Source organism: Drosophila sechellia, chromosome 3R (assembly GCF_004382195.2).
Source record: "Drosophila sechellia strain sech25 chromosome 3R, ASM438219v1, whole genome shotgun sequence".
Taxonomy (NCBI): Eukaryota; Metazoa; Arthropoda; class Insecta; order Diptera; family Drosophilidae; genus Drosophila; species Drosophila sechellia.
In genome coordinates this window covers 30,252,826-30,265,779 of record NC_045952.1, presented here as the reverse complement: position 1 = coordinate 30,265,779, position 12,954 = coordinate 30,252,826, and the positions used below count along the sequence as shown (strand labels likewise).

Below are 12,954 nucleotides of genomic sequence, written 5' to 3'. Positions count from 1 at the left end.
ACACCAAACGTGGCTAGAACGTGTTTTGCTTTTGTTGTCGCGACACTCGCCCCCTCCCCCGCAATTTCAGTTTGTTGTTTATTGTTACAGCTCTCACACATGCATCGCCTCCACGCTGTTTGTACAGTCCACCAACATTTGTTTGTTTATTGACCGATTTTGGGGGCTTAACGGTCAGCTCACCACCTATGGCAGCTAGGACCTACCGCCAAAAAAAGGAGTTCTGCAGCTGTTGTTGCTGCGTGAGGACCATATTTTTTTTTCTCCGGCTCTCAGCATTGCTAATTCTCTGACCAGACAGCCAGCGGCATCAGGAAAATATGCTGAAAAAATATCTAAAATTCGGATATACTGTGTTCTATTTTTAATATGCATGACCGGCCATCCCTTGAGCCTTAAATCAGCCCACTAGTGTCATCAATTTAAAGCTCAAGGTTTGCTGTCTGCACATTGCGTCCAAGACCAATCCCTTCGGTGGTCTGGTCGAACACTTAAACGCTTTTACGGCTGTAACCAATAAGGCGACGGTTTGGATACGGCAAGTGTCCGTTGGTTCCATGTCCTGCGAGTCCTGCGCGTGCCGCTCTGGCTCGGGTATCATTCGCACGTCCCTGACTCTGCTTCCTGGTCTACGCGTTGCGTGTAAATATTTTCGCAGTCAATAAAATAATATTGTCATAATTTTTTTTGTTTTCCCTGCCATCTGTATCAATATTGAGACAGCATTGAAAGGAGTGTAAAAATCCGGCCAGACCAAGGGCAAACAGCAATTGTCAATTGGTTTGACTCGCTGACTGGCTTGCGTTGTGTGCAGCTATTTATGGCAGTCACGAAACGTGAGTGCGGTTAGTGGCAGCGGACTTTCAGGCAGTGCTCGGCCTGACTTCTGAATTTCCGGCCACTGTATGTATGGGCGACTGTGGGAAACTGCGAAATATTTGTGTGTGCCATTTAATTAAGCATACGACCCGTTGGACGCTCGAATTCCTGCTGCTGTATGCGTAGTTTTAATGCACAAATGAAGTGGAAAAAGTTTTGCCAGGACCAACAAACCTCCTATGTTTGCTCATAACCTAAACCATTGTTATACGTTACAGACTGCTAGCTAGCTCTCAGATGAAATCAAACACTAAAAAAAATACTTTGGAGAGAAGGGTATTCCTGTACAAAAGAGCTCAAGAAACAAAGATCCATAGGCATATAAACTGTGTTCGATGTGCAGCCAAAATATATACTATATTTTCTAATGTGCAATCATATTCAAGTCCCAGCTCTCTGAAAGCCACTTGACTGCACACAGACATGAAGTCCTCCGCTTCCCAGACTGTATCCTGCAACCTGCTAAATGCCAATGCAGTTTCAGACTCCCACTCGGATGTGTGAGCGAAGAGGATGGTGCATGGGGCGAAAAAAAAACTATTTTCCTAATTGAAATGCAATTAAATTTAGTTAACGTCGTCGTCATCAACGCTCAGGCTGTTGAAACCCAACTGCGAACGTTGACTCCGTGCGTTTGTATTCACTTGGTGGAAGCTCCAACCTTTCCCACTCCCCTGCCTTTTTCTGGCAAAATTTTAATGAATTACATTTCTTGCGGGTGTTAAGCTCGAGCTGTAAAAAGAAAATCGTTATTTTCAATTATGGGCCAGTTTTTGTGTCTGGGGATTTTCCAGAAATCCTAAGGCAGCGGAACCTCTGGCATTGGGTTTCATTTGCTGCCAAAAAATGTGCCATGATTGATTACGCATGGGCAAATGTTTAAAATATATAGACAAGGCCTGGCTGGCTAAGCAAATATCATTAAGTCGTTGTGCTCACATTGTGGCGGAGGAGGCAGAGCGACAGACACGAAAAGGACACAAGTTTGCCCAACAATTTAAAATTTATGATGTGTGAGCTTGTAAAAATCTAATTTACTGGCGCATAATTAAAGACGCTCGAACGGCTCCAAGTGCGTGAGTTCGGCGTGTATTTATTTAAATTATATATTCGACTGTTGACACACCCTCGGCAAAGTTTGGTGGCGGAACACAGACAAACACTGGCGTCGCGCTCACATTAAATCATTAAATGCCGCCATGTAAGCATAAATTTAATTGTTATTAACAATCAGCACTTATTTCATCCCGAAACCCACCACGCCCATCGCCCCTGGGGAAAGCCCTTTTCTTTTGTTCCACTCGCCTTTTCCATTCATTTTCATTTACATTTTTCGTTTGGGGCTTCTGTTTGCTTTATGAATTTAAATTGTCATTAATTAACTTGGTTCGCATCGGTTAAGAGAAGGGACGGGGGTAAATTATTACACATACGCCACGCTGGACAGACTGACCATTCATTGCAACGCAACCCAACCATCGACGTCCGAACTCAATTACAGTTTGTAAACTTTTCAATTAGCTATAAATAGTTTATTTATGTATATTTTTCGTGCAACTCATTGTAAGTGGTGGTGAGAGGCTGTGTGTTTAATTGAAAATGGCAGGATGGGGTGGCGCGTTCCCCGCTTTTCGCAAAGAGTGTGTGAGGGTCATTAATACTGCTGAGCTTTGGCCCTACGTCCTTGCAGCTCATTTTAACGCGCAGCCGAGCGGATGATTACTATTCATATCATCCATGGGGCATTGACAGTCAACAGGCAGCGCCAGCGACATCATTATCGAATGCAAATTTTATCGCTGCACTTTTTTCAGCCATACCAGTTAATGCATTTCGGGCTCGTTGGCATAGTAGTGTTCCGTGCTTATCCTAGGGTATCTGTGCGCCGGTAAGGAATCAGTCGAGCTGCAACAGCTGTTTTTAAACTGATGATTAATTTTGATTCTGCCACAAATTGCAATTATTGTTTGCTGCGCAAATATTTGCTGGTTCGGGTTATTTAGTTCGCTGTTAATTAAAAAGCAGCAATGCCATAACTGCTAACCAATCTAGCCGCAGGCTACGTACCCCAAACCGAAAGCGCCTGATTCAAATTGAAATTTTTTGCCAGTAGAAGTTGTAGCTGCCGGGCTTTTGGTTGCGTTTCCGGTTGTCGTCATCGCCGGGCGCCATCCTCCTTTTCAATTACGACGCCCGCCTTTGTTGGAAACAGTGCTGCAGCCGTAGGCTCCGGGAGATGCAACGCTTGTCGATGCGCTCATTGGATTGATGTTTCTCTTTTCACACCATCAGGCAGCTGTGTTTGCTACGATTTGAAACAAATGTAGCTAAGGAGAACCGAAAGTGCAGAAAAATCGAATCGAGCTCCTGGCAGCGGAACGTCAAAAAATCCACAAATTTCGCCAGTTTTTCGCCCGGTTCGCCGACAACATCATCATGCATGATAGATACCTTTACATATTTTTGCCGTCGCCTTTTTTTCCAGGCAACTAGCCGACGGCACTTGATTTGTTGTTTGTCTTGTGCAGAACATTTCCGGACCGCGTCCATCGACACTTTTTATTTAGTTTTGATTCACAGCAGTTCCCAGTCCTTTTCGATTTCGTCTGTTATTTATGGTGAGTTGTGGGGCAGCAGAGTGATGGAGCAGATATTATCGTGCTGCAGTTGCCCATCGATTTTTAATAAATTTTTGAGTTGCCGCTCGAAAGGCAGAATGCCCAACTATAACGACCGCACAGGTTCTGACCCGTCTGCATAATTTCGTTTCGGCTTCATTTCCGTTTCGAACTAATCAAAAAGTGTAATTTCCGATTAGTTGTATTCAACATTGACCGGCCAGCAGGGAGAGTTTCCACAGTGCACTTCGAGTCCCGGCACTGGAGCCCCTCGAAGTGGCTTGACTTTTCTCCTTTGCAGGCACAAAGGCTTCTGGAAAGTGGGTTAGGGAAAGAATCGGTTCAGCCTCTTTGGTGGCTTAGTAGCATTGTGAAGTATATCAGAACATTGACCCCAGCGTCTGGGTTTTGATTGAATGTACGGAATTGGCTGGATAATGACCTTTTTACATTAAATGTTATCGATGAAGTTTGGGATCGATCCATCGATGTATCAAAGTACTAGAAGCTCGTTCCCCAAACGCTGAAGTGGCAGGGCAGGCAGTAGATCTGAAGTTTAACAAATTGTAGGAACTTTCAGAAAAGATTGTCCTTATGTTTAGTTACACCTTAAATTCATTTAAATTCGGGCACTATTAAAACGGGAGATGGACTCTGTCCGGAACTCGAAACCACGGACTATCTGTGACCATGTGTTGGCTTGTTTAGCAAACACCAGGGTGTTTGAAAATCGGATAAGGGCATGAGGGGCGACTGCATTTCATTTGCATATGAACAGCAAACTGTTCTCTTGCAGGTGCGGCAAAAAATAAAAAGCGCACAAACCAACACATTAACAGGTGTTGACTAAGCGCCAGGCAGATTCTAGCCCTCCACCTTTCCTCTTGCAACTGCATAAAGAGTGGCAAATTTGTGTGTCTTTGTTTTTAAAAAATTTAAGGCACTTCTGTGGCCATGCCCAGGCTCACTTAGCGAAAAATTGTCCTTGAAGATGGTAAAGCGATTTATTAGGAGACCGCCTATGCTTACTCGTTGAATCTGCGACAAGCCAGTGGGGACGTACAACTAAATTAAATTTTTAGACGGGTTTTTTTTTATTGAGGGAAGTTGGAACAGGTAATATCTCGCAGTGCTGTTGTAGGGATATCCCCGAAATCTGGCTGCAAGCGCTTCCAGGGCCAAAGGCCCCCTAAATCCCATTTGTGCTGCACCACTTGTGGGGGAGTGGCGATGGGTGGTTCGCTTTATTTATGCAAAAATAACAAACAAGTATCCGGCGAGGAGAGAAACTGCAAAAACGTCGACGAGTGCCTAAAAGCCTCAAACGTTGTCTGTGCGCCGGACATTGTCGCCGTGTTGCTGCTGGATTATTCACAGCCGTTGAAAGTGTGCAATGAATGAATTTATGGCAGTACCCCCTCCTTCACCCCGCAGTTGGCTTAACTGTGCAAAGTGTATACAAATGTGGCTGCGCTTGGCCATGTTATCAACATTTTTATTTGCACCACCCCACTCTACTTTAGCAACAAAGGCAGCCAGCAAATAAAACCCAAAAACAAACAAATTAAGTGAAGCGCGGAAGCGGAAGTGCAGACAGCGCTGGCCATTAAGTGAACCGGAGGTGGCCCCCAAAAGAGATGGGCATGTTGCAAAAGAGAGAGAGAGAGAGAGGGACCTATAGGGATTGTCACCTGTTTAATATTTCAATTGGTTAAACAACGTTTGCTTATTTTACGCTTTTTCCTTGCAGCCAAGGCCTCAAAAGTCATCCACTTGCGCAACATTCCGAACGAGTCCGGCGAGGCAGATGTGATTGCCCTGGGCATTCCGTTTGGACGTGTGACCAACGTGCTGGTGCTCAAGGGCAAGAACCAGGCTTTCATCGAGATGGCCGACGAGATCTCCGCTACTTCGATGGTGTCCTGTTACACAGTAAATCCGCCCCAGATGCGCGGCCGCATGGTCTACGTGCAGTTTTCTAACCATCGCGAGCTGAAGACGGACCAAGGTCACAACGTAAGTATAACTTTAAACGTTTTTTTCCAGTACATCTATTTAAAAGGTGTAAACTAGTATTATGTGTAGTTTATTTGTATTTTAGATGTAATATCCAAACTTCCAGCAGTAATTCCCTAGATCCTCTATACCAATATCTGCCGTTGGCACATTTTCCGCTCTTAAATGTTATTAATGTGGCAATTAAGATTTAAGCCACAGAGAACAAATGAAGCAGCACCATTTTATATGCAAATGTGGGTTTCGTTCTGATTAATTACACTTTCTGGGCAACTTAAACCCCGCTCTTCAAGAGATTTGGCCATCATAAATGCCCACACGCTCGAACATCCTTTGAAAGCGTGCCTGTATTTGTGGGTGCTCTAAACCGATTTCTAATTTTAATTTCGTAAGCCACAAAGTCACTGACAAAGTTTAAAAAGCTTTCAAATAAATACACATGGCCGCGCAGACATTGGCACACACACGTGTCTGACAAAAGCAGTAAAATGCATAGTTTTTGGGGTTTTGCGGACAGCACCGCCCCCAGCCCCCAGCCCCCACAGAGAAATTCAGTTGGTGATGTGGGGTGAACATAAATACAAATGAAACCGCACGCATACCAAGGAGACAAACGAATCAGGAGACCAGCACGGGAATGCCAGCTGCTTAGTTCGGAGTCAAAAGCATATTTTGATTACTTAAATGGAAGTGGTGGGATGATGAGGCGAGGGGAAGGGGTGTGCCAATGGGGCAACCGCAACGCAGTCAGAGCAGCAACAATCCGGCCAGGAGGAAACCCTTGCGAGGTTGTCACCTTTTGCGGGGTGGATTTGGTGCTGGTGAGCCCAAAAGCAAACTACTTAAAAAGAGATCGCAACAGCAGCAGTAGCAACACAAACAACAACGAAAAAGGTTAAGAGGCTGCAGCAGCAGCAACACGAGGGCCGAAACAAGAAGCAGACCAAGGGAGCGGGCCTGTGACTTAGGTGACACAGCAGCAACAAAGGCAGAAACAGAAGCAACAGCAACAGCAACACCAACACAGCTAGACCAAACAATACAGTTACATTTCACTGATTACCTTTTGGCTGCGGCCCAACATCGTGGGTGTATGTATCCCTCTCTAGTTCTGTGTGCGTGGGCAGATTTCTCTTGTTAACTACTAATCCTGGTAAAAGGCCTTGTTGTTAGCCCGCAGACAACGTGAGACAAGTCAGACGAGTGGAAAAGTCAACGCCGCCGCTCTCTCTAGTGGAAAATCTCTTAAAATGCAGGAGAGTGTGTTTGTGCGAGTGGAAGAGGTTTAATCTTGTGTGCTGTACGCTGCTGGCAACATATTTATACAATTTCTCATTCAGTTTTCTTTCTTGTGCCCGTGTCCATTGTGCGAATGTCTTGTCTTGGGTTTCCCTTCTTCCTTTTGTGTCCTGTGTCTGGCGGCCCACCTGAGCAGCATTCAGTTGATTGTTTGGCGTCCTGGCCCAGCTACTGTTGACTGTTCCTTTATTTCTGAGTTTTGCGTCATATTTCGCCGCCTGTCATTTGCTATTTGTGTTGCTGCTGTTGCAGCTTTTGCAGCTTTTGCCGCTGCTGGTGCTGCTGCAATGTGGCAACCTGAAGATAAGATGCTTAGTGAATTGTTGTCGACGCCCCGGCTGAGGCGCAACTTAAGGAATCATATGAGCAGAAGCCGGCGACGTTGGCTGTCAAGTGCGGGACTTGTGCAATTGCATGAGAAGTCTTTTTTAATTCCCTCGTTAGTTGTATATTTCCGTAAATTTCAAATTTTCGTCAATTTCCTGTTGGCAATGTTGCTTTAAACTGACGAGTGGGGAAGGGAAATTCTATTTCATCTCCACCCAAGGAGAGACAAATCCATTGCATGGCCCTCAGGGATTTTAACCCCAGCAGAGGAGACGACACGCACCTGAAGGCAAAAGCTGCGACGACAGCAGCAACAGCAAATCAGCAATACAGGATTTCCAAATCATCTCCTCCGCCCGCACACGCATACACACTCAGACGCGGAGACATCCAGTCGCACACATGTGTGATTTCAACGGCTGAGTGATTGCATGGTATAGAAAATAAAACAAATAGGAGGGAAAACCAAGCAACAGAAATGAAAAATCCCGTAGCATACTTTGCAGCCATTCCACCCACACCAACTTTCCTCTCCCCTCTGACATTTATGTTGGCAATTTGGCAGTCAACCGGCAACGCTGCTGTTGCTGCTGCGTAACAGGATTCTAATATGTCATGTCGTTGGGATGTCCTTTCACCTTTGCTTCGCTTCTCTCCCCCTTCCACCGTCTTCTTCCAGCTTTCTGTGACTATTTTTGTTGATATCTTACTCTAGCGTCTTAGCCTTTCCCCTTCTACTCCCGCGCTTCGGCGACCCTTGACTAAGATGCCAGAAATGAAGATAAATGCACTGGTAAGTTCACGCGGTTACGACCGCAACGAGCTGCCCACAGAAACCAAAGAGCCACTCAGCCACCCAGCCACCCAGCCACCCAGCTACCCAGCTACTCGGATACATGGCAATCCAAAAACCCAACCCCAAAGGTCCGCAACTGGCATTGTTTAGTGGGTTTCAAATTTGACATGTGATTGTTTTGTGTGTGACTGTAAGGACGCATCTGTTGCCTCCGTGGGCCAGTTTTGTTCTGGGTAATTTTGATAAATTAATTTTTGAGCCTGGCCTCCTTTACGGCCAAAAAGGGTTGACAGCCACTCGGGGAAATGGGGCCAGCCCACGTCTCACAATGAATTAGATTGAAATATAATTTCGCCACAAAGGGCAGCCAATCCCCAGCCTAATCTCCAGTGTAACATTTGCGAGCACCCCTTCGACCCCATTCTGGCTTCATTAGACGCACACAATTGATAAATCGTTGCATGCAGAGTAAAGACGGTTTCCACATCGGCGCAGCTTAACAAGAGTCGCGCGTTCAAGTGCGAACACAAATTTGTGTAATCATCATAATTGGCACTCGCCGCCAATACACCAAAACAGCCCAACGGGAGGACGCAAATGGTGCCGAGGAAAGTGCCGGTCCACTGCAGCCGATTGGTGCAAGCTGCACTCGCCAAACAACTGGCACACACTCCCAAAAAAAATCGGACTATGCATTTTGGATGCATTCGGATACATTTTAGAACTATAACAGCACACATTGTCTGAGGCTAACGCTGTTGTTACACTGATTATGGTTAGAATGATCATATGATAGCACAGCTTCTTATAAAACTAGGGCTGGATGCATTAATCTCCCTTTCAGTTTTCAAGATCCACTTTTTCTCAGTGCTCATGCAAATGCTTGCTTTCCAAGCGCTTGTTGTTTGCATGTGTTTGCACTCGGGCGAGTGGGTGTGGGCAGGTGCTCGTTTTCCCTCCAGTGATAAGGTTACCTTGTAATTAAATTAAATTGCCGGCTACAGAGAGGACCGCATTTTACGGACGCCTCCCGCCAGCCAAACAATGGAGATTCAGTCAAGAAAAACACAAAAGGAGGCAAGTGACGGACAGCAATTGTCAATTAATGGCACACACGTGAAAATTAGGCGGAAACACGAAGTGGGATTAATTTACACAGCGTTTGACACCTGAAGGGGAGATTCGGGCGGAAGCCTGGGCGAGTGGCACAGAACTAAGACAAATGTCAAGCGATTAAGCCACAAAAGGATCAAACTGATTAGCAAAGTCCTATTCGTGATGTCTAAGCCCGCATCCCTACGAATAACAGGCCAACGGGGAGAAGGCCGTACATTTGATTTGGTGTTAATAATATGAGCAGGGCTCAGCGACACAGACCTCAATGTGTGTTATTTAATTTGCGCCTCTAGCTGACAGCTTGTCAATATTACGGGGGTTCGAAGGGCGAAAAAACGGGGAAACCGGCTTATGGAGCCTTTCCTTTCAGCACGGTATTTGTCCAACTCTCAGGCATGAGCAGTAAAGGATTTTGCCAGGCAAATAACTTCACATATGCGGCGCTATCCGCTGTATGCTATCTGCTCAATGTTTGTTTTTCTATGCGCTGCCTGACTTGTGTTTTTCTTTGCTGTTTTCCCATTTTATTTCCACGTTTACTTTACCGCTCCTCGTCGCCGTCGCCGTCGAAACAAAAGTAAGCTAATCTTATTGTTTTCACAACAGCGCTGAGGAGCAAGACCATCGCGATTGTGGCTGTGCCTCCTGCTCCCGCTCCTTTGAGTTATGCGGATGCGAATGTTTGCTTATACTTGTGCAATGCTAAAGCTTTTTGCCGTTTTGATTGGCGACGTGTTGAAGATGGATTTAAATTACATTGTTTCAGGGTACGTGAGATCCGACAGGAGTATATAGGACCGAGAATGGCAGGATAACAACTGCGGAACTGTCGACGACGCAGAGAACCCAAAAAACTGACTGTCGACAAATGACAACTTACGTATGCACTGACTTTTCCAGCGGTTCTGTCAATATTATCACTGTATTGATTAGTTTTCCTCCACGACTGCCCATAAGTGGTTTCCTCCCCTTTCCTTACTTTGTTTTTGCAGGCGTATTTATTCGGGCTTTTTGGGCAGCGGATTTTGCTACTTTGCGTAACTCGTATTTATTTAAGCCGTTCGGTTTTATAGTCCCATTTGCGCTGTGTTTTTCTCGAAGGCTTTTAACACACTTGCCACGGTTGCTATTTTTGTTTGCCCTTTGCATAAATAAGACAAATATGGTATGATGGCAGCGAAACCACTGCTCGTTGCCGGGCTCTGGACAACTTCTTCTCTTTGGTTTGACCGTAAAAACCACCCAGCAGATAAACGACTCGCAGCAAAGTAATACATAATCCCGAGCTCAGCTTTAAAACTTACCTTCACAAGTTCATAACTTGTAGTCGTCGTAGTTGCCGAAAAAAGTTTCCCCACTCCAGTGCGAAAGCGCCGAAACGGCAGCTCCTTTTGACCAGTCGAAAGGGGATCGGAGGCACGGAGGAGCTTGTGGCCAAGCATCTGTAACTGCTTTACTTTCTAACTTGGCCCGAACACTTAAGCTCTTGCTCCAGCCGGCTCTTCAAAAGGGGAGACGACTCTTGAGAAGGAAGAGGACTCCTGCTCGAAAGGGCCTGCCATGCAGTTTAAAGTGTGCCTGTCAGGGAGAATGGTGCGTAATGGGGTACGGGTGGGGAGAAGCAAAGGTACTCAGTGTGACATTGCAATGAAAATAAACTTGCAGCCCGCAGGAAAAAGGGAGAAGCACACGAAAGCGCTATGAAACAAAAATATTTATGCAAAACCTTAAGTGAAAGCAACGTCAATATTTTTTGGCGCCTTCAGAGCTGCGGTTTCTGCCCTGAGCTTTTGCCTTTTGTGAGCCTTTTTCCGGGTTTATTTCTTATGCAAAAACCGCATAAAAATCATGAAACAATTGCCAAGTTCTTTTCAGCTAGTTGAATATTGAAAAAGTTCGCTAAGAACTCAGATTTTATGAATAGTTTCTGTTTGTGCCATATGGAGACTTGGCTTAACGCTTTATAGTTCACAAGAAGACACAAATGTCCATAAGCTCCGATGCGAAGTCTTGGTTAAAGTTTCCCCCATTACGGTTTTCTCGTCGCATGCGATAAATGGCGAGGAGCGGGGACACGTGTGTCTTTTGTCCAGATTTTCCCACTGACAGGAATCGATCGATAAATGTGCTTATCAGCAAGTAGTCGACACATTTCGCTTATCAAAGCATTTTGGCTTATCGAATGTGGCGTTATGCAGGAGGGGAGCAAAGAAGCAGTCCGCCCATCGATATTAAATTATAACAATGTGGTGAGTGGTTTCCTGTGATGGGTGGAATGGGTGCTTGCATATCTAATCAGCCCACAACAACAACATGGAAAGGGGTACGCACAATTGACTCATTAACAGGCAAAACCGCGACAAGCAAGGTCCAATGCAAACACAGCCGCACACACAACGATTTGTTATGTTTAATGATGTTGCTGGTTGTGGTCCCTAAACTTTCCCCTTTCCCTCCCTTTGTCCAATATCCTGCAGGATAATTAGAATGGCTTAGCCTAATATGCGTGCAAGTTCTCCCAAAATTTGGTTTGGCTTAGAGTTTCCACATGTAAATGCCTATTATTAAAGACAATAAATACACTGGGGGAAAATAGTGCAACATTGTGAGATTTGCACTAGGTTCAGAAAATTGCATTCTTTGCCCTCTTAAACCCTCTTAAACTAGTGCAAAATAATCAAAGTGAAAAATTGCCTAACGGTTGCACAATTGACAGCTAGTTACTGCTAATCGACTTTGCTGTTTATACAAGGCCAACAGAGATGAGTAGTAGATGGGCAAACGCTTCCTAACAATTACATTACAATTTTTACACAATCAACGTCATCGTCATCGTAATAATCAGGCAAAGTGGAGTATCAAATTACTGGCAGTGGAAAGGAAACCCAGCAACAGCCACTGATGGCATCCCTCAGGCATCTAAAGCCAGCATGGCAATCGAAGATGAAGCAGCCGCATCATCATGGGCTCTCTTGCCACTCGGAACATCCCACATACGCCCTGTCTAGCCACGCAGCTCGGCACTCGGCAATTCTAATCAATTTTTATTATTTTTACAAACTTTGGCTCTGAGCGGGGGGTCTAAGGCGAAGCTCACGTCGACGGGCTCTTTGTTTCCGATGGGTAGGAATTTATCTAGGCGAAGGCAAAAACAAATAGCACGCCTGGGGAGGACTGCCGTCGAGTTCTCCCATTCAATTCCCCCTTGTCTTTCCTGTTGCTGGCAAACGCACAAAAACGCGTCGCAAATGGACAGGATAAGAGGAAATCGGTGGCAGGTGGGTCGGTGGCGGTGGGCGGTCGAATGTGTTTACGTTATGATTTTCGAAATCAAAATTCAGCACGAATAGGAATAAATTCACTTCCGAATGTCATTAAATTGTTTTCCGATAGAACGTGTATATTTCACGCAAGAAGTTTTGTTGCTTACTATGAACCGTTTTTGGCATCCGCCCAGCATCCTCGTCACCGACAGACGCCTCTGCCTTCCGTCTCCCTGTTTTCTTATATTATTACGATACTTGATATTATTGATTTTGATTGAGATTTATGTTGGCGAGGATGATTTCTGAGTAGCAGGGGATGCCGCTGCCGTGCAAACGTTTAGCATATTGTGCACTAAAAAAAATGTCCATAGTTTTTTTAATCTGTTGAAATGCTTTAATATGAGAAATAATACCTAGTAAAAAAAATCACGAATACTAAAATATAAGAAAAAGAAAAAAGTAATAAGTATTATATATAAATTCTCACAGTATACCTTTAGGTGCACAGTATTTTTTTAAGTGCACAGTCCTTTAGCCCTAAAAAACTTTGCAAAATGCATAAATTTTGTGCACTGCCAGTTGCTTTGATTAATGCGCAAAAGTTTTCGCCTTTAACTAATAAAAGTTTTCTTCGCGA

General features: G+C 45.0%; 1 protein-coding gene across 7 annotated transcripts in view; it reads left to right on the top strand.

The window, feature by feature from the left end:
- LOC6619540 (polypyrimidine tract-binding protein 1) overlaps positions 1-12,954 on the top strand; it is a 127,358-nt gene that overhangs the window by 98,321 nt on the left and 16,083 nt on the right. For all 7 annotated transcript variants that reach the window (XM_032722727.1, XM_032722726.1, XM_032722725.1 and 4 more), the window contains one exon: positions 5,248-5,513. In XM_032722727.1, coding sequence (XP_032578618.1) covers positions 5,248-5,513 — 266 coding nt within the window. The remainder of the gene's footprint in view (positions 1-5,247; positions 5,514-12,954) is intronic.